At 43.6% G+C, this 18348-nt stretch overlaps 1 protein-coding gene across 1 annotated transcript in view; it reads right to left on the reverse strand.

Annotated features, from left to right (window-relative positions):
- Positions 1 to 726: 726 nt before the first annotated feature.
- Positions 727 to 18348, reverse strand: part of CUNH10orf90 (chromosome unknown C10orf90 homolog) — a 207920-nt gene continuing 190298 nt past the window's right edge. The window contains 3 exon segments of the mRNA XM_051193214.1: positions 727 to 861; positions 949 to 1048; positions 3834 to 3897. Of these exon segments, the coding sequence (XP_051049171.1) occupies positions 823 to 861; positions 949 to 1048; positions 3834 to 3897 (203 nt within the window). The 3' untranslated portion in view covers positions 727 to 822.

Genomic DNA, 18348 nt, shown 5'->3' on the forward strand with positions numbered 1-18348 from the left:
GTTCTTAACTCCACAAATACATATTTATGGAGAATACTTGGGAAAAAGAAGAGTGGAGATCTAGAGGCCATTTGATCAAGATAACTTCTGGTGCGTGCGTGCGTGTGTGTGTGTGTGTGTGTGTGTGTGAGAGAGAGAGAGAGAGAGAGAGAGAGAGAGAGAGAGAGAGAGAGCATGTGCTATAAAAACACTGATGTTCTCACCCAGTCATCTCAGGCTCCCACTAATACAAGTGCTTTGGCTGGCAAAGGCGGAACCGTGGGGTGGAAGAGAGGCAGAGGGCGCTCTGGCTTGCTTGCACTCTGCCTCTTCACCTGTCCATTTTAAAGTCAGCCTCTGGTACTTCAGATGAGTGTGCTAAAAAGACTTTGACCCATACTCTGGATTTCAGAACTGGCAGCCATTGGGACTGGGAATTAAAATATGATAGATTTTTGCTTCTCAAAAATTTTAAAAAATATTTCTCCCAAAAAACACATCAAAGCATACTTGAAAATATAAAGCTTTCCTTCTTGGGTGGAAATGGTATACTGCAAACTTCAGAAGCATTGGGTAAAATTCAAAAGCAAAACCAAAACAAAACCAAATAATAAAAGGGGCTATGTCTAGTAGGTTCAGAGGGATAGAAGTCCTGGCAATGGTCTGCTGACCTAATAACTGCAGGACTGTTTCTTTTGTTTGTTTGGGTCATTCAGAAAGTGAAAAAAAAAAAAATCAAAAGTAAAGTATCTTTCACGTGCGAAGATAGTGTTTAGTTTAATGGTTCATCCAGTGTCAGAAGTCTTCCCAGGTCCAGGCTGTGGCTAGCAGAGCCACCTGGAATCAGACTGCATTCCTCTGAAGGAGCTGGTCCAGTAATTGCTGGAGGAGTGAGGCACACAAAGATGTCAAGATCCCCTTCTCCTCTGCCCACCACCCACGTCACGCCTGCGCATGCCAGGCAGCTACCTTTTTGAAGACTTCTGCTCGGAGTCTGTTACTCTGTAAGATCACTCTTTTCTTTTGCTCTTCTTTTTTCTTTTTAACTTCCGGCAAGTTATTATAGATTCTGAAACAGACAGAGGACCTGATGAGGAACCAGATGGCAGGTGCTGGGGTGGGGGGATGGGGACAGCCTGACTCATCAGCCAGAAGGAGCTCACAGGTAGGGTCTTCATATGGTAAGGTACCCTCTGAAGAAGTCCTCTGCATCAGAGCACAGGGAACCCATGGAAGAGGAGACAGAAAGAGTGTGAGAGCCGGAAGGGATGGAGGACACTAGAACAAGGCCCTCTAAATCAACTGAGCAAAGCCCATATGAACTCAGAGACTGAAGCAGCAAGGGTCCACACCAGGTCTTCTTCTAGGTACATATTGTAGCTTTCAGTCAGTATTATTATGGGATCCCTGACTGTGTGAATGAATGAGCGAGTGTCTGATTCTAGTGCCTTCTCTTGGGGCTCTTTTACTTGTCAATTTCAATGTATTAAAAAATAAAAAACAAGATACAACTATATTTATAAACCTTATTGAACCCATAGAGGCCCTGAAAAACAAAATAGATCTTCTCTGAGGTCCCAGGCCATAGACTCTCTGGGGACAGTGTCTCAATGATGTATCCTGGGCAGTGTAGCAGGCAAGCTGGGGAGACCGGGTATTTATGTGGGAGTCACTTCTCATCCTATATTTGCAGTGATAAAGATTTACCTGTAAGAAGGGGGGAGGGGTTTCAACCTACTGATTTGCCATTCTGAGGGGCAACATTCCCTATATATCCCCCTTTTGGCCATCCAAGTTTTGACTTCCTGTGATTTGATGAGAAACAACAGATTGGATGGCAGTAGCAAGAATTGTGTACTGGAAATAAACATTAAGAACATGTTTGTTTACTCTTAGCCTATGGCATGTCTGATTAAGCTGATTCTAAACACAGTACGGATTTAAATATTTGGCCCTTGTCCCCACATAAATAATGAACTTCTGGGCTGCCAGCAGGGGCTAAGGGACCCTTATCTGGAAGGTTGCTTACTCCCCAAGGACCAGGAGAGAAGTTCACAGGGGAGCTTGCCCTGAAACACTTGAAAGGACAGATCAGAGACTGCCTCTCCTTGAGCTGTTTGTCCAACTCAACTGGGAAGTGGAAACAAAAGCTTGCATGTCCCACCTCTGGCCCTTCACTATTTCCTCTGGTGAGATCCCGATATATAATAGTATATGCAGTCAAAAGCAAGGAGGACAGAAATCTGCATTTTGGGAAAGCTCACAGGTCACACCAGGAAATGGTAAGCTAATGAGGGTAAAGACCAGTGTCTGCTTAAATGTACAAACAGGAGGCTTTGAAGGGAAAGAGAAAGGGACAGATGGTGGGCATCTTAGCAGGTAGGTCTAGGACTAAGGGAGGGGCAGCTGGCTAATTGGTCTTGAGGGGACATCAGCTTTACTCTACTGCTTGATTTAAATGAAAATATAACCAACACAATCCATGTCAAGGAACATGAAAAAAGCCATTCCAGGTGCCCATGGGAGCCAGGTCAGAGCCCAGCCAGGCATGTGCCACAGAGCAAATAGGTCCAATTGCTTGGTTTTCCTGAGGAGAACAGATAAAGGCCACGTAGCTCACTAGTCCTCCTTGAACATCAGTTTCTTCTTCAGATGTATGCCAGGCAGCCTCTGCCTACCAATGATGCCTCAAAGTGCATTATTTAAACTGCTTGATCGGCAAGGCCTTATAATAGCAGTTTTAGGCTTGGGGACCAATAAGGAAAGGGTTTTTTTTGTTTGTTTGTTTGTTTGTTTGTTTTGTTTTTAATTTTTATTTATTTTTTTCTTCACTAAATTGAAGAGAATGCTTTTGTTGCAAGGTATATACAACTTTTCATTTATGAAACAGCAAGTCTTCAAATGGAGGGACCTTTTATAAGCCCCGGTTAGAGTGTTGGGAGCCATATCATTAATGGTATGCCCCTAATTCGTATTTTAATACTTTCAAAGAGGTTCCCTGTAGGTAACCAAAGTTACTTAATTATCATGGAAACAACATAATCACGATAAAAGCAGAGATTTAGGGTCTGGAGTGGGGGCAAAATTATTCTTCCTATTTCAGTGGTGTGTCTCTGAGTGCACTATCAATTTGATTTAATTACTATAATCTCTCCCAGGGCTAGGCACTCTATTACAGCTTAGTGGCATTTTACATGCGTGAACATGGCCAACCATGCTGAGCTTGTGTGTCCTGGTTAAGAGGCCATGTCCCAGAAAGAATGGTAGCCTTTGTGTGCCCCGAGGTGGTAAGAGTTAGCGGGACTCGGATAGTGACTAGCCAGGCAGAGCAGGGAGAACCTTGGTGGCCCCCGCCAGGACTATCAGAGACAGACATGCCAGAAAAGCTGGTTTGGGGCCCCCCTGGGCCCCCCCTGGCTCCCATGCTCTGCTGGCTTCCAGTTTGGAAGCTTTTCCTCAGGACCGCCTCAGTGAAGGCCCTCCAGAGAAACGGGTTCTCTCCTCCTCGTAAAATTACTTTCAAAGGTGCAGCCGCACATGGCTGCTGCCCAGAGCCACGAGGCAAATGCATCGAAAGAGTTTCAGTTCAGAATCCGCTGATCACTCAGGGACCAATTACAGGCCGCCCCTGAATCCAAGACCCACCACTTTCCGAAGGTTGGTCCAAGAGCAGCACAAACATTCCAATGCACAGTCTGGCAACTTTGCTCACCTCAGCCAGGTTTTCAGATTGGCAGCCAAGAAGACCTCAGCCCTTAAATGTGGGCCTGGAATCCGTGGCCCAAGGGGCAGCATCCTGGCCCTTCAAGCCTCCCTCCCCAGCTCTTTCTGTACCTCCCACAAGAGCCAAATACCTTTTAGATCTCATATGCATCTCCTTCTCTGAAATGCATCTTTCTTTGGGTTTGAACAAGTTATCTGGAAGAAACAGAAAGATGATTGATTTCAGAAGATACAGAAGAGCACAATGTATGGAGCAACCCTGAGGTAGATCCAGAATAGTTTCCTGATTGTTCCGTCCTCCAAATCAGGGCCTATGACAAATACTGTGGATTTCCCATTGACCAGACGACAGCTGGTCTCAGCAAGAGTTAAACAGGGCAGAAACAAAACATCAGTATGCTTTAGTTGTCAACTTGACACAACCTAGAATCACTGGGGAAGGAAGTCTTCCTGAGGAAGTATCTAGGTCAGGCTGGCACATGGACATGTCTCTGAGGGGCTGTCTTGATTGTTAATTGAAGGAGGAAGGCCCACACTGAAGGTGGCTGGTACCATTTCATGGCCGGGTCTTGAACACGTTAAGAACACTGGCTATTTTTGCAGAGGACTCAGATTTGGCTCCCAAAGCTCAGTGGTAGCTCACAACAGTTTGTTGTTCAAGTTGCAAGGGATCTGATACTTTCCTCTAGCCTTCACGGGCACCAAGCATGCATGTAGTATACACATGTAGACAAATACATACATACACACACACACACACACACACACACACACACACACACACATTTAAAAAAATAGAAGCTAGCTAAGTGCCACATACACAAGCAGGCAAGGATCCCAAACTGCCTGCATTTGAATTTAAATTCCTCACAATAATAGACTGAAACCTGGAATTATAAGCCTAACAAGTCCTTCAAGTCCTTTGTTCCCTTACTTTGCTTTTTGACAGGATTTTTTTTTTAATGGCACTTGAACAGCCACCCCACTGAACATTTCTTTTAGCAATAAAGGGGAAGCAACAAATGCCAGGCTATCTGCTCAAAGGAAAATCCCTATACTAGGTTCCTGGGCTCTAAAGACAGGGAAATCTCCCAGTCTTCCTAAGACTCCACCCCAGAAGGGGATCCTGGAGTTTCCCAGAATTAACAGAGTACCACTAAGTCTGTCTGGATCTTGAGTGAGCAAATGTGTGCATATTTGAAGACTTCCCTCAGAGAGAGAGAGAGAGAGAGAGAGAGAGAGAGAGAGAGAGAGAGAGGAGAAGCCTTAACACAAAGTCTCAGACCCAATTTTGGATTAGCATTCTTTTAGGAACTAGTGGAGGCCAGGGTGGAGCCAGTGGAGACAGATGTACTGTATTCTCTGTATTCTCCAGGGATGCCCTAGTAAGACGTTTCATAATCTCCCATCAACTGTATGTGGTCTATTCTGGGAATCAGATGTTCCTCTTCTCCCAGGTCTGCTTCTCCAGGGCATCTGATACCACGAGCTTTGCTTCTATTTCCAGAAGGAAACTGGAGCCACGATGCTTCCATGGCTGTGTGTTTTGAACTCTTTTCAGCCTGCTGTATGAGAGCAGGAGGTGGAATCAGGAACCCAGCAGTCCTTAATGGGTACAAAGCAAGCAGGCCTGTATCCAGGAAGGCTCAAGGCCGGTGGGCTCATGCCCACCCTCTGCCTGGAAAGTGTTCTAGTTTCACTTCTGTTGCTGCCACATAATATCCTGATGAAACAACAACAACAAAAACCTTACAAGGAAAGGGATTTATTTGGCTTTCAATTCCAGGTTATAGTCTATCATTTCAGGGAAGTCAAGGCAGGAACCAGAGGCAGATAGTCATATCAATAGTCAAAAGCAGAGGAAGAACAAAGGCGAGATCACTTACTGTTCAACTAGATTTCTCTACTCTTACATGTTCTAGTGCCCTAAACTCAGGGATGGTATCACTCACTTTCAGACTGGGCCTATTCACACCAATCAATAGGATCAAGAGAATCCTACATACACACACACACACACACACACACACACACACACACCACATGGACCACATATACATACAGAGACACACACGACCACACATGTGTGCACTTGCATGCTCGTGAGCACATACACACAGACCCCATACACATATACATAGATGCATGAACATACATCACACACAAGTACATGCACATACCACACCATACACACACACACACACACACACACACACACACACACCCCAACCAAATCTAGATCAATCCCTCACTGAGACTCTTTGGTTGCAGTTAAATTGACTAAGTATCTCAAATGGCCTTTAGCAGTTTGTGAGCGGATGTGGACATCTGAGTGGTCACAATGATTCTGCCTACACTTACAGAATCTTCCTTCTATGATCCCACTCTTCTTTTCAGCCCTGTGACATGTTTATGATGTTCTGCATTTAGGGATGGTGTCCATTAGTTTCCAAAGGGTAAGTTTTACCTGCCAGATCCACTGTAAATGAGGCAAGCCTGGATTTCAGCCCCTATTAGCCTAATGCCATACACATGCACTCTTGACTGCAATACATGGCCACTCACTTGTAGCTACAGAACCTATTTTCTGAGAATTACAAACAAAGGTTCTTCCATTTCTCATGAGATCAATCCCAAATTCATTTTCCCACACACACTCTTCCTTTTATAGCTCTGCAAGGGATACAGACAGTATGACTCATGGGGGATTCATTTCAAGGGATTTATTATGGTACATGTCCCCCATGGACTCATGAGTTTGAGTACTTGGGGCAATTTTTGGAGGTGGAGTCTTGCTGGAGGAAATGGGATGCTAGGGGGCTGCCCTTGAGGTTTCTGTAGCCTGCCTTCACTTCCTGTTAGATCTCTACTTCCTGATCCACCCAATAAAAGCAAACTACCTCATACTCTTACTATCACAGCTTTGACCTGCTTCTGCTGACATGTCTTCCCCAACCATGACAGCCTGCTTCCTTCAGCTGAGACCAGAATAAAGCCTTCCTTCTTCATGTTGACTTGTCAGCTGTTCAGTCCCAGGGATTAGAAACCCATCCTGTATGCATGTGCTTTACTCAGAGATAAGGTTAAATCTGATCTACTCATTCCTGCTTGCAGAAATTCTGCTTTTATAAAAATTAAAGCACTGGTGAGAATCATTTTCAACCCCCTTCTGGATCTTTTATGGTTTTTTCTTAGAGCTGCATATATTCTGACTGCCTTGGAGGAAAGACATAATTATATTTACTCTATTATCACTCAAGTAGAGGGGACTTTTCAGTAAAATTACTAAGGTAAGCTACATTCTGGAAAACATACCCATCACACACATAGACATACACCCACATATACCACACACACACACACACCACACACACACACACACACACACACACACACACACACACACACACACCAGGATCTCTTTCTGATTGAATTTGATAAGTTCCCTAAGCTCCTATGTTTCAAAGTCAGCAGGCAACTAGGTACCAAATCTTCTGAGGAGTTTTTGTAAAAACCAAGTCCTCAAATCCCATTAATTTGTATAAATATGGGCAGGTGTTTATTACTCTAAACCAATAATGTATGAGAGCACATATGGGGACAGGTGACCTCAGCATGCAGCTTCATGATAGTGTCATGTCACCAAGAAACACCCAGAACCACCCTGATGCCAGCACATCTTGTTGCTTGGGGGCTGGGACTCTTGCCCTCCTGCAAAATTTTACAGCTTCCACAGGATGGTAAAGCTTCACCTTCCCTCTCTAGTCATTTATATGATAATAAACGTAACAAGGATGAACTCCCAGGAGTCTTTCCTCTGTCACCCTGGACTCCTGAAAAATGTTTTAGACATTTACTTCTCCCGAGAAACACTCAAACCAAGTCCTACCTGTTGGGACAGAGTAGAGCCAATCAGATGCCCCGGAGAGTAGATGCTGGTTTGCACCTCCTGAAGTCTTCACAGAGCATTCAAGACTGGTCTTCTGGGGAGAGTGGCTATTCGGTGTGCTCTAAGGTACCTCTATTTGCATCTATTCTAAGACTACAGGGTTTCTCATTGAGCGATCTCCCATAAGTTCAGTTCAGTTCTACCACACCCATCATATCTGGCTGCCTCACCACTGTGAAAATGCTAATTCCCCTGAAGTAGGTGATAGTGGGATGATCTATTTTGGTCTAAAGAGAACTTCAGAGATTAACATCACCTCTTTAAAGACCCATCCCATTGCCCAGTTCAGTACCCCTTCTCCTCCCTCTCCACACTCCTTCTCTCCCACTAGAAGACATGAGATGCCCCACACTGATACTTAGTGCCTGGCCCAGCAAGGGTTAAAAGGATTAAGGAATCAAACAACCTTCCTTAGTTCCCTATGAAAGCCAGAGGGACTGCCAAGGAGTCCTAAGCTGTAACAATTCCTAAAGATCACAAAGGACACATGCGCTCATGAGCCATACCTAAAGATATTCCATTCATTAGTGTTGGCAGCAACAGTGGCACCAAACTAAACCAGATCCTCAAAGTGAACCCTAAAGAGCCCCTGGCCCCTTCCAAAGAAAGGTATATGTCTGCTGCTTCCCAGGAGCTTCCACAACGTCTAGAAAATAGAAGGAACTCCACCTGGAAGATGGGCAGCTTCATTGAATCTTGATAATTAATGACCCCTAATCTATTATAATCTAACTAAACAAGGCAGGAAAAATCCTACACAAAGATAATACAAGCTTTCATAAATCAAATATTGTGCTTTTATGATGGGCATAGGGTGATTCTTTGTCTTGCCTGAATCATAGCTAAGTCTGTGTTAAGTGGAAAAAAAATTGAAGGCACCTATATTTGAGGATCCTTGTTACTGTGACAAAAAGTAGTGTGAAGGGTAAGAAGAAAGCCAAGGCCCTGTGGCCTTCACAGCCTTGAGGCAGGAATGCCAGACATAGGGTGCCCACCCAAATTTGCACTTATAACAACAAATCCCTTAAATTACAGACGACATCTTAGATGTTACATGGAGCCTAGTCATACAAGACTAGGTGTAAGAGTTGGTGTGAGAGTTAATATTGACCCTGATTACAGATGCAACATGACCACCATGCATTCCATACCACAATGGCTGTACCCTTAAACTGAGGAACCTGACCTTCCTGAAACTTCTTTTTTCAGGTATTTGAACAGCAGGATGAGAAAACTAACTGATACACCAGCCATTAGACATTTCCATTTCCTGGAAATAGTAGTTGTGCTGTATGCATTCACGGAACCTCCCCCTGCCATGACAACACAGCATCAGGCCCCACTCCCAGGACCCACGGGGAAGCAGCCATGTCAGGTCTCCACCATCCGTTCCATCTTCTGGTCATTTTGTCAGCTCCAAGTTCTGCTCTGCCTGGCAGGCATCTCTCCTGTCTGTGATTATTTCATATCCTAGCATCTACGAACACTTTCCAAGGGTCTGTGACAGGCTCTTCTTTTTCCAGAAGACTTCATGCTGGGCACCATCACAGATAGCATGGGAGCCAGCACGGTCACAGTTCTGGGAAGGGACCATAGCTAGGCAACTGTCCAGCAAGGCAAAGCCAATCACAGATAGAAATAGACCCTGTACTGTCTGCTGCCCAGACAGTACCCAGGCGTCCAGCCATCACTTCTAGGCATTGCTAGATCAAAGCACCACAGGCAGTGAGAGCACTTCCCCACAGTTCTAAATTCCCAAGGAAAAATGGGAAATCACAGCTCTAGTTGAGACTTCTTTAGTAAGTGTAATGGGTATAAACAAACAAGCAAACAAACAAACAAAATGCCAGCACAGAATTTCCAAAGTGAACTTTTGGCACGGTTAATAATAAGTACAAGATGTGTAAGTACATTTAACAGCCCCGGGCATTATAAGCTGAAAACAGCATAAAAAGCACAAACATTTTTCAAATTAATTATAAAAGACACAGGTTCTCCTCTGGAACTGTAGGTATCATTGTGCTAGAGGACACGAAACGGGGAGAGGGTGAAAGCCAGCTACAGGACACTAACCATTAACTTTAACTAATTTATATCTTTCAAAATTATCAGTGCACATTGGATAGAATTTCATCTTTACAGATAAAAGATTAAAATAGTGGGGGGGGGGTCGGTTTTGAAGGCTGATGAGATCACTCAGCAGGGAAAGGTGCTTGACAGAAAGACTGATGACCTGATTTCCAGTGTTAGAACCCATGGAAAGGTAGGAAAGAGAATGGATTCCCAAAAGTTGTCATCTTACCCCTACATGCATGCAAAGACTAGTGTACACACATATAGAGACACACACAGAATATTAATTTTAAAAATATGAGTTAGATTTGAAAAGTTAAAGAAAATTGACAAAACTTAGACTATGAAAGAAAACACTCAATGGAATGAAATCCAAAATTAAGGGAGACATTGTAATGGATGCCAAGAAATACAAAGAGATAGCTGTGTACAATTTATATCTACATATTGGATAACCTTGAGGGAGGGCATCAGTTCCTGAGAATATAAAATCTACCAAGAATAAGTCTAGAAGAAAGATAAAGTCATGATAGGCTACTAGCAAGTGAAGACATTAAAGAAGAAACTTAAAAAAAAAAAAAATCCCACCAAGGAGAAGCTTCATTGTTGACTTCTATCAAAGAGCTCAGTGAGATCCAACAGAGACCTTCCTGGGCACTTGCAGACAACTGAAGAGAGAATACTTCCAAATTAATTTTAAGTGGCTGTGTTACCTTAGTACCCAATCTAGACAAATTTAGTAGAGGTCAATGTACTATGATGGACTTAGTTGCAAAAACCTTTGATGAATGACGAGTAAGCTAAGCTCAGTATCACGTGATTTTAAGGCTCATTCATCTGTCAAGTATGATTTTTCTCTGAGAGAGAGAGAGAAAGAGAGAGAGAGAGAGAGAAAATGTTGTACACCATTAATAGAACCAAAGAGAAAAAAAAACCATTATTTGACAAATTTCGACATTCTGTAATAAAAACATAACTAAACATATTAAGATATTAATGAGGGGCAGAGATGATAAATGAAGTTAACACCACAGCAAACACTACAAACTTGGTAGTTTTCCCACTAAGATTGGGAATAGGACAAGGATGCCCACACTCGCCACTTCTATTTGTCTGCAGGATTAGACAAAGGGGCATCCAGAAGTGAGATTATCTTTGTATGAAGAAGACATTATCTTATCATGGAAGAATTCCTAAGGATAGCAGCTAAAACTTCTGGAGTAAGAACTGGATTCAGCACATACATAATCATTATTGTTTCCATATGCTATCAATGAAGTAGATGGAAAAGTAATCAAGGAGCTTCCCATACTAATAGCTTCACCAAAAATGAAAATAGGAATAAATTTAAGTAGGCTAGGAAAGGTTTATACTATAAAATGCTGAAGAAAGAATTGGAAAGGACATTAATAAGGGGAAATATACCCCCTGTCAAAAGTTTGAATATTGTTGAAATACCCATGTTACTCAAAATGATGTACACATCCAAATGCAATGCCCATACAATTCTCAGAATGACATTTTCCTCCAAAAACAGGAGAAATGCTAAAATTTACAAAAAGTCCATTACAGCATGTTGAATTGGCTAGACAAAGGCATCTCAAGTGAAGGAGTGCACTAGAGGAATCATGCTACCTGACTTTAATATCTACCATAAAGCAACAGTAATCAAAAAAGCATGACTCTGGCATAGAAGCGACATACAGACTGCAGAACAGAGCAGGGAGCCCAGAAATGCCACATAATATGTTCAACTGATCTTTGACAATCACTGAAAATACACAGTGGGCAAAGGACAGCCCCTTCAGTCAATGACAAAACTAGACCATTTTCTCCCACCATCAACTCAAAAGGAACTAAAGACTTTTAAAGGTAGGGCCTTGAAGAATAAAACCACTTTAAGAAAACATTTGGAAAAGGATCCATGATACTGTTCTAGACAATGCATTTTTAAAATTGACTCTCAAAGCACAAGAAGCAGAAGTTTAGTTAGAGAATTCTAATTAGAACATTCTTTGCATCCAAGAGAAAAATCAACCATGAGAAGAGATAACCTATAAGACAGGACAGGAGAAGATATTTGTAACCTACACATCAGATGAAAAGTTAATTTCTAAAATGTATGAGGAAAATATTCCAAAACATCAAGAAAAGAACTTGACTATTAAAATGTGGAAAAGACCCCAATAGCCATTTCTCAAATGGACATTAAATTATGAAAAAAATGCTCATAATATACAACTACATGGAAATACAAACTGAGCCCACAAGCAAATAACAACAAAAACTACAGGAACTACTGGAGAGAGGTGAAGAGGGGACCCTTGCTATTGGTAGGAACTAACTCTTTAGAAACTAAAGGAACTGTCTAAAGATGTGGCATTCACACTGCAGGGTGTCTATGCCCTTGCATTTCAAAGGAAACAAAACCAGTATGTTGAAGATACATATGTACTCCTGCACCCATTTCTGCATTTGTTAGAAACAATATATAATGTCATGTGTGTATATATGTAAATATCATATATACATATATATGTTGTTGTTTACAACAACAACATATAATGGGCAGAAGACTCCAATGAAAATGAGACTGGGGTAGGGAGGGGATATGGCTTAGGTTTTATTTTTATTTTATATTTTGGGGGGGATTTATTGTCTCAGCTTTAGTTTAGTTTTTTTTTTTTAAGAGAAATAATTATTACAAAATGTATGACCCTTATGACAAATGAAATAAATTGGCTGGAGAGATAAACACTGCAGAATTTCTGGCACTCACAGCAATGCAAACTAGAGTGGAGGTTGAGAGACTGGTCAAGGGAATAAAGTTTGAGCTATTTAAAAGGAAGAATGGTCAGGCAGTGGTGGTGTATTTCTTTAATCCCAGCACTTGGGAAGCAGAGGCAAGAAGAGTTCGAAGTCGGCCTGGTCTACAGAGTGAGTTCTAGGGCAGCCAGAGCTACACAGAGAAACCCTGCCTTGAAAAACCAAAATAATAATAATAATTAATAAATAAAAGGAAGCATGTTCGGAAAGCCTGCTTTACATGGAGATGACTAGAGATTATCAGAAATTATTTGACCTCAAGATCGTTGAGACAACTGGATGGTTCTCACGACAAAAAGACAAAAAAAAAAAAAAAAAAAAAGTCAGTTCAGTTGGTACTGGCTGTGTCTGTTGTAGCCATCTAATTATTTCACAGTACACCCTTACACTCTTTCATGAAGGGGAAGTGCGAAGTGCCCACAGCATAAGTTTGTAGGTTTGTATAATTTTTTTGTCAACAATGCTGGAGTAAAGCTAAAACAAAATACATGTGTTATTAAGTGACAAGTTTAAATACAAGTCACAAGCCTTGCTGTCAGGCCACTGCATTCATTCCAAGTCAAGGAGTAACTTTATCACAGTGTGTGCTCAAATTCTAGGCTTATCCAGCTTTTTTTTTTTTTTTTTTTTTTTTGAGAATTAAGAAATGGAGATTTATGGAATATTGAGAAACTCCATCAACTATTTCCTTACAGTTTCCACACAGTTTATTACTTAACTATCTTGTGGAGCACAAAAGAAGTCATTTGGAAAACAAAACCCAGGCCATTGGGCAAACTGCTTACAGAGCCATCTCCCCCACCATGTGGAGACCGGAGCTCCTAATTTTTATTAATGTGATTGGAAATGACCTCATCCTGTAAGTCTAATTCCAATCAATAAATGAAATTGGTTTTGTCTTCTTACCCTTCTTATACTTTTGGTTGTGAGCCTAGCCTTTAACGGCTGAACCATCTCTCCAGCCCTTTTTTTATGTGTAGCCCAGGCTGGCTTTGAACTCATGATCCTCCTGCCTCTGCCTCCTTCAGCAAATCCTACCAGTGTGTGCCACCACAACCAGCCTTCCTACCCCTTTTTAAAAACACAAACTTCTTAGCTGGTTGGTGGTGGCACACACCTTTAATCCTAGCACTCGGGAGGCAGGGGCAGGTGGATCTCTCTGAGTTCGAGGCCAACCTAGTCTACGGAATCAGTACCAGGACAGGCTCCAAAGCTACACTGAAAAACCCTGTCTTGAAAAACCTAAAAACAAAACAAAAAAACCACAAACTTCTTAAAGATACAAAGCAATGCAGCAGGACACCCTCACAGTGTCTGAAGTCTGCCTATGAAGGGTTCTGAATCAGGAGCCTTCAAGTAGCTCACACTTCCTGTTTTTTCTGTGAGCTGATAAAGGAAAATTTACTTTTCTCTGATAAGCACATTTTAAAATTCCGCTGAGGTTAATACTGGGAGAGCTGACCACAAATATTTCTTTCAATGTTTTATGGGAAAGCACTCACGGGATGAGATGGGGGCAGAAATGAGGATGCTGTGACTCTGCAGGGCAGACTGCAGGAGCCCTGGTGATCACATCTGCTGCTATGGCTTATCTACTGAGTCACATCTCCTCCTGGATGCTCTGAGAATGCCAAACAGCCAAGAGCTGTCAACAATCCTCTGGGAAAGGGAATTTGCAAGGGCCTTCTAGAGAATTCCATCCCTCTGCTGGCCCATGATTTGAAAGGCTTGGCTCACCTTGGGGAGTGTGGATAATGAAATTCAGATTAAGCCCGTCTGATTCATGACATATAGCAGGGAGTCTGGTGTGCCCATGTGGCCACCCATGCTTCTTTCTGGTGTTAGGGGGACATCCCTCCCAGATCACTCACAGAGGATAATCCAAAGTGAAAAAGGCGCCGAGGTAGGAGATTTCTAAGTGTACAAGAACCAAACAGCAATGGGGACACAGAGGAAAGAGGGCTTTATGGAAGCAGACGCTCCTGGTGGATTTCCTGCATTGCCAAGGGTCAGATACATAACCGAATAAGGAAGGGCCGTGGAAGAAGGGCCATGGCAAGATGGGAAAGGAGCCATGCAGGCTGGCTGCAGGGGGTGGGGGGTGGGGGTGGGAGTGGGTCCTGTCAGGCTGAGTCTGTAGCATCAAGATAACAATAGTAGCTAATTTTGTTTGTTTGTTTTTCGAGACAGAGTTTCTCTGTTGTTTTGGAGGCTGTCCTGGAACTAGCTCTTGTAGACCAGGCTGGTCTTGAACTCACTGAGTAAGATCCACCTGTCTCTGCCTCCCCAGTGCTGGGATCAAAGGCATGTACCACCACCGCCCAGCTCAGTAGTTCATCTTTTAAAAAGAACTCAGTTGAGAAGCAAAGGCCTCCACATACCGGTTATATGTCGGGGGGGGGGGATTTTTGGGGTAGGAGTTTAAAGAGGCTGGATATGAGCTCAGGCAGGGTGCCCTGCTACAGAGAGAAGGGACAGACATGCTTCTATCAAGTGTTTTGTCATTTTTCAGGAGTTAAGGAAAAGAGAGAAAATGAGATTAGCCAGGGAGAAGGTGACAGAGATAGGGTGGGAGGGATCTGGAGATGATGGGGACATGACCCAGGGAGGATCTGAGACTCCAGTGGAAGATGGTCAAAGCCAAGCGTGGGGGAGGCTGCCGTGAGAACAGGATGAAGTTCTGAATGTGTCAACAGAGAATGACAAGGGCCAGCACCTGCTCCGGGTGCTAACTCCACTAAATGCAGGTGCTTCCCATATACAATTAGGCTGCTGTTTGGGGTTCTTTTAAGGGAAAAAGCAACAGCTAATTCTGAAACACACGACTCTCGAGTTATGGTTAGCTTCTGCACAAGGCTTCGTCTACCTATGCTCCTGCAGAGTTGATAGAGAAGCCTTGCTTATAGTTACAGGTAACTCTAGTGACTTAACAGAGCACCGACCTGGGAGGAAGACAGAAGCCCACAGGCTAGAGTAGTTATAGTATCAGCCTTTTATGCCCAACTCAATAATTGCCACCTGATACTTACCATTTCACCTAAAAAACCTTTTCTACCTGTCTTACATCCCAGGACCTCTGCCTTTACCACTTTGGGCTCTCAGTTACTCTACACAGCAAGCTGCCCCATCGTCTGACCCCTTCACAAGACCAAACTTAATCGCTATACCTTTTAGCCTCCCTGCAGTCACTTTTCCTTAAGCCAATTCTTGGCCCTCCCATCTCTCTTAACCCTGTCTCCATAGTTACACGGAGAATCTCCAGACACTTCCCACTCCTGTGCTTTCCTCCCCACCCACCCTGCACCAGAACCCACCTGCTTCATTTCCATTCACCTCCACGCAATGGGAAGCTCCCCATCAGCCAAGAATTCATAAAGCTACTTCATGAGCCCTCCATCACCCCCTAACTGCTCATAAAACTTTCCCGGTCCTTCAAACAGAGACCCTTAGCCCTAATTAGCACTTACACCCACATATGCATGCACACTGTGCAAGCACACACATGCTGCAATCTGTCCCTGAGATTCCCAAGCTGCTCACAACTTATCAGGCAACACGAAACAGCTGGCCCTGATCCCTTTCATCATCACTCCTGCAAATCCAGGCACTTGCCCCTCCCAGTCTTGTCAGGTTCAAGAGCTCCCACCTGAAGTACTCAGGTCTTTCCCTGAGCCAAGATTGCTTCTGATCAGAGGCAGCTACCCCAGCAAGGGAGAGCAAACCTGAGCCTTCCTTCCATCAGACATCGCAGTGCTGCAGCCGTGGCTCGTTCGCACACATGATTTATGAACTAATTTAGCATGTAAGGAAACATCTGCATTTTGCTTTTATCATCTTGCCAGCAGACAGGCTGAAGACAAGATGCATACTGTAGACTTGTTTAATGGGGCCTTAAACGTTCCCTCTCACTAGCCTGAGCTTACACAAGGCTCTGGTTTCAGAACTTGTCTGATCTAACTGACACAACACAAACAAACACAGAAATAAAGCTCTCCTAAACACGTCCGTACCACAGGGACAGTTGGAATGGCCATAAAATCCATGCTGGTCAAGGCCCCCAAGAGCATTCTAGTGGCCAGGACTGGCTTGGAATTTGGGGAATAAAAAGGTGACTTGGTTATTTAATACTATGCATCCAGACTGCGCCCCTTTTTATTATATACAGTTTTAAAATGTTCATTTAGAGGCACATGAACTTATAAGGATATTTGGGGGAAAACATCAAAGTTGGCTGATGTTGCAAGCAGAATTGTAAAACCCCCCACAACACACACACACACAAAGATACATTCAAGTCCAAGTTCCTAAAACTGTGACTGTGACCTTCTTTCGACCTTGTCATTGGAGATCTGGTCCTTGTAGATATAATCAAGTTAATATGTGGTCACCCTGGATGGGTGGACCTCAGCTCAGTATGAGAAGAGGAAATTGGATTCAAAAGCACACAGACATAGGAGGAAGGTCATGTGAAGACAAAGGCAGAGACTGCAGGGGGGCATTCATGAGCCAAGAGGCCCCAAAGCAGGGAGAGAGGATGTAACATGCTTGCTCTGAGCCTCCAGACAGGTCTGGCCCTGCAGGGGCCTTGATTTTGACCCCTGGTCTCCAGAATTCTGAAAGAATGTATGCTCATGATTTTAACCCAGCATGTGTGTGACAATTTCTTATAGCACGACAAGAAAGTAATGCGGGTATGTCAAGGCCATGACTCCTGTGATACTGTGGCCATTGGCACATGGCTTAGATGGAAGGGGAGGAGCACAGCATGCTACCTGCTATGATCGAATCTGTAGTTCCTTCCGCCAATGTGAGAAAGGCTCAGTCTCCAGCTTGGAGATTTTAAGAGATTGGGTAAAGTGGGAGTTTTTGGGTCACTGGAGGTGTGCCCTTGAAGCACACTGTGGGATGCTGGTCCCTTTTCTCCTTTGCTGCCTGGTTACTGTGAGATGAGCATCTTTGCTTCACTTAGCAGATCTCACCATTATATGCTGCCTTGCTATAAGCCAAAACGCAAACCCCGCCTTCAATGATGCTAACTGATCATACTGAAACTTCAAAAACTGAGCCCAAATCAACCTCTTTCTCCTGGTAAGTTAATTTGTCTCAGGTGTTTGTTATACAAAGTGAATGAATCCATCACCAATAAGCTCCCTGCAGCCACAGGTCACTGCTGCTTCCTGCACAAACTGAAGGCTCAAAATGGAGATCCTCCAATGCCATCCTGTGTATGTGTGCTTATTGTGTTTATCCATTAACATTGGTGTTGGTAGCCTAATACTTTGACCAAGTAAAATCTTTAGTACCTTTTGTGAAGGTGCCGAGAGACACTTTCACTATGGCTGCCATTTGGTCTTCACAGCACCTTGAGACAGCTGTGCCTAAAACAGGTGCCCTTTGTTGAGCTAGAGACCTGAAAGTCCCCTAGAGAACACACCTAGACCAAGCTTGTGTCTGTGACCAGCTTGAAACACTAGCTGCACACAGTGTGCAGTGGGTCAGCCCTTTGCACACCTCTCTTGTTGTCTTCATTTCTCATCAGCCTGGAGTGTATCATGGGATGGAAGCAACGGGTAGTTCGCCAGATCCCTGGCATAACAATGCATTCAAATGTACCTTTGCTGGGGTCTCTAGACAGCTTTCCTGAAGGGCTCTGGCTGGCAGGAAGGAGCCAGCCCTCCCACAGAACAGGCTCTGGTAGGAACTTACTACAAAAGCCCTCTCCTCTGTCTCCTACAGCCCCCTCCTCCTGAGATCCTGGTAAGCTTGCTGAGTTGCACTTTATTGAATATGGTTATTTC

This window comes from Phodopus roborovskii, unplaced genomic scaffold, assembly GCF_943737965.1.
Source record: "Phodopus roborovskii unplaced genomic scaffold, PHOROB, whole genome shotgun sequence".
NCBI lineage: Eukaryota > Metazoa > Chordata > Mammalia > Rodentia > Cricetidae > Phodopus > Phodopus roborovskii.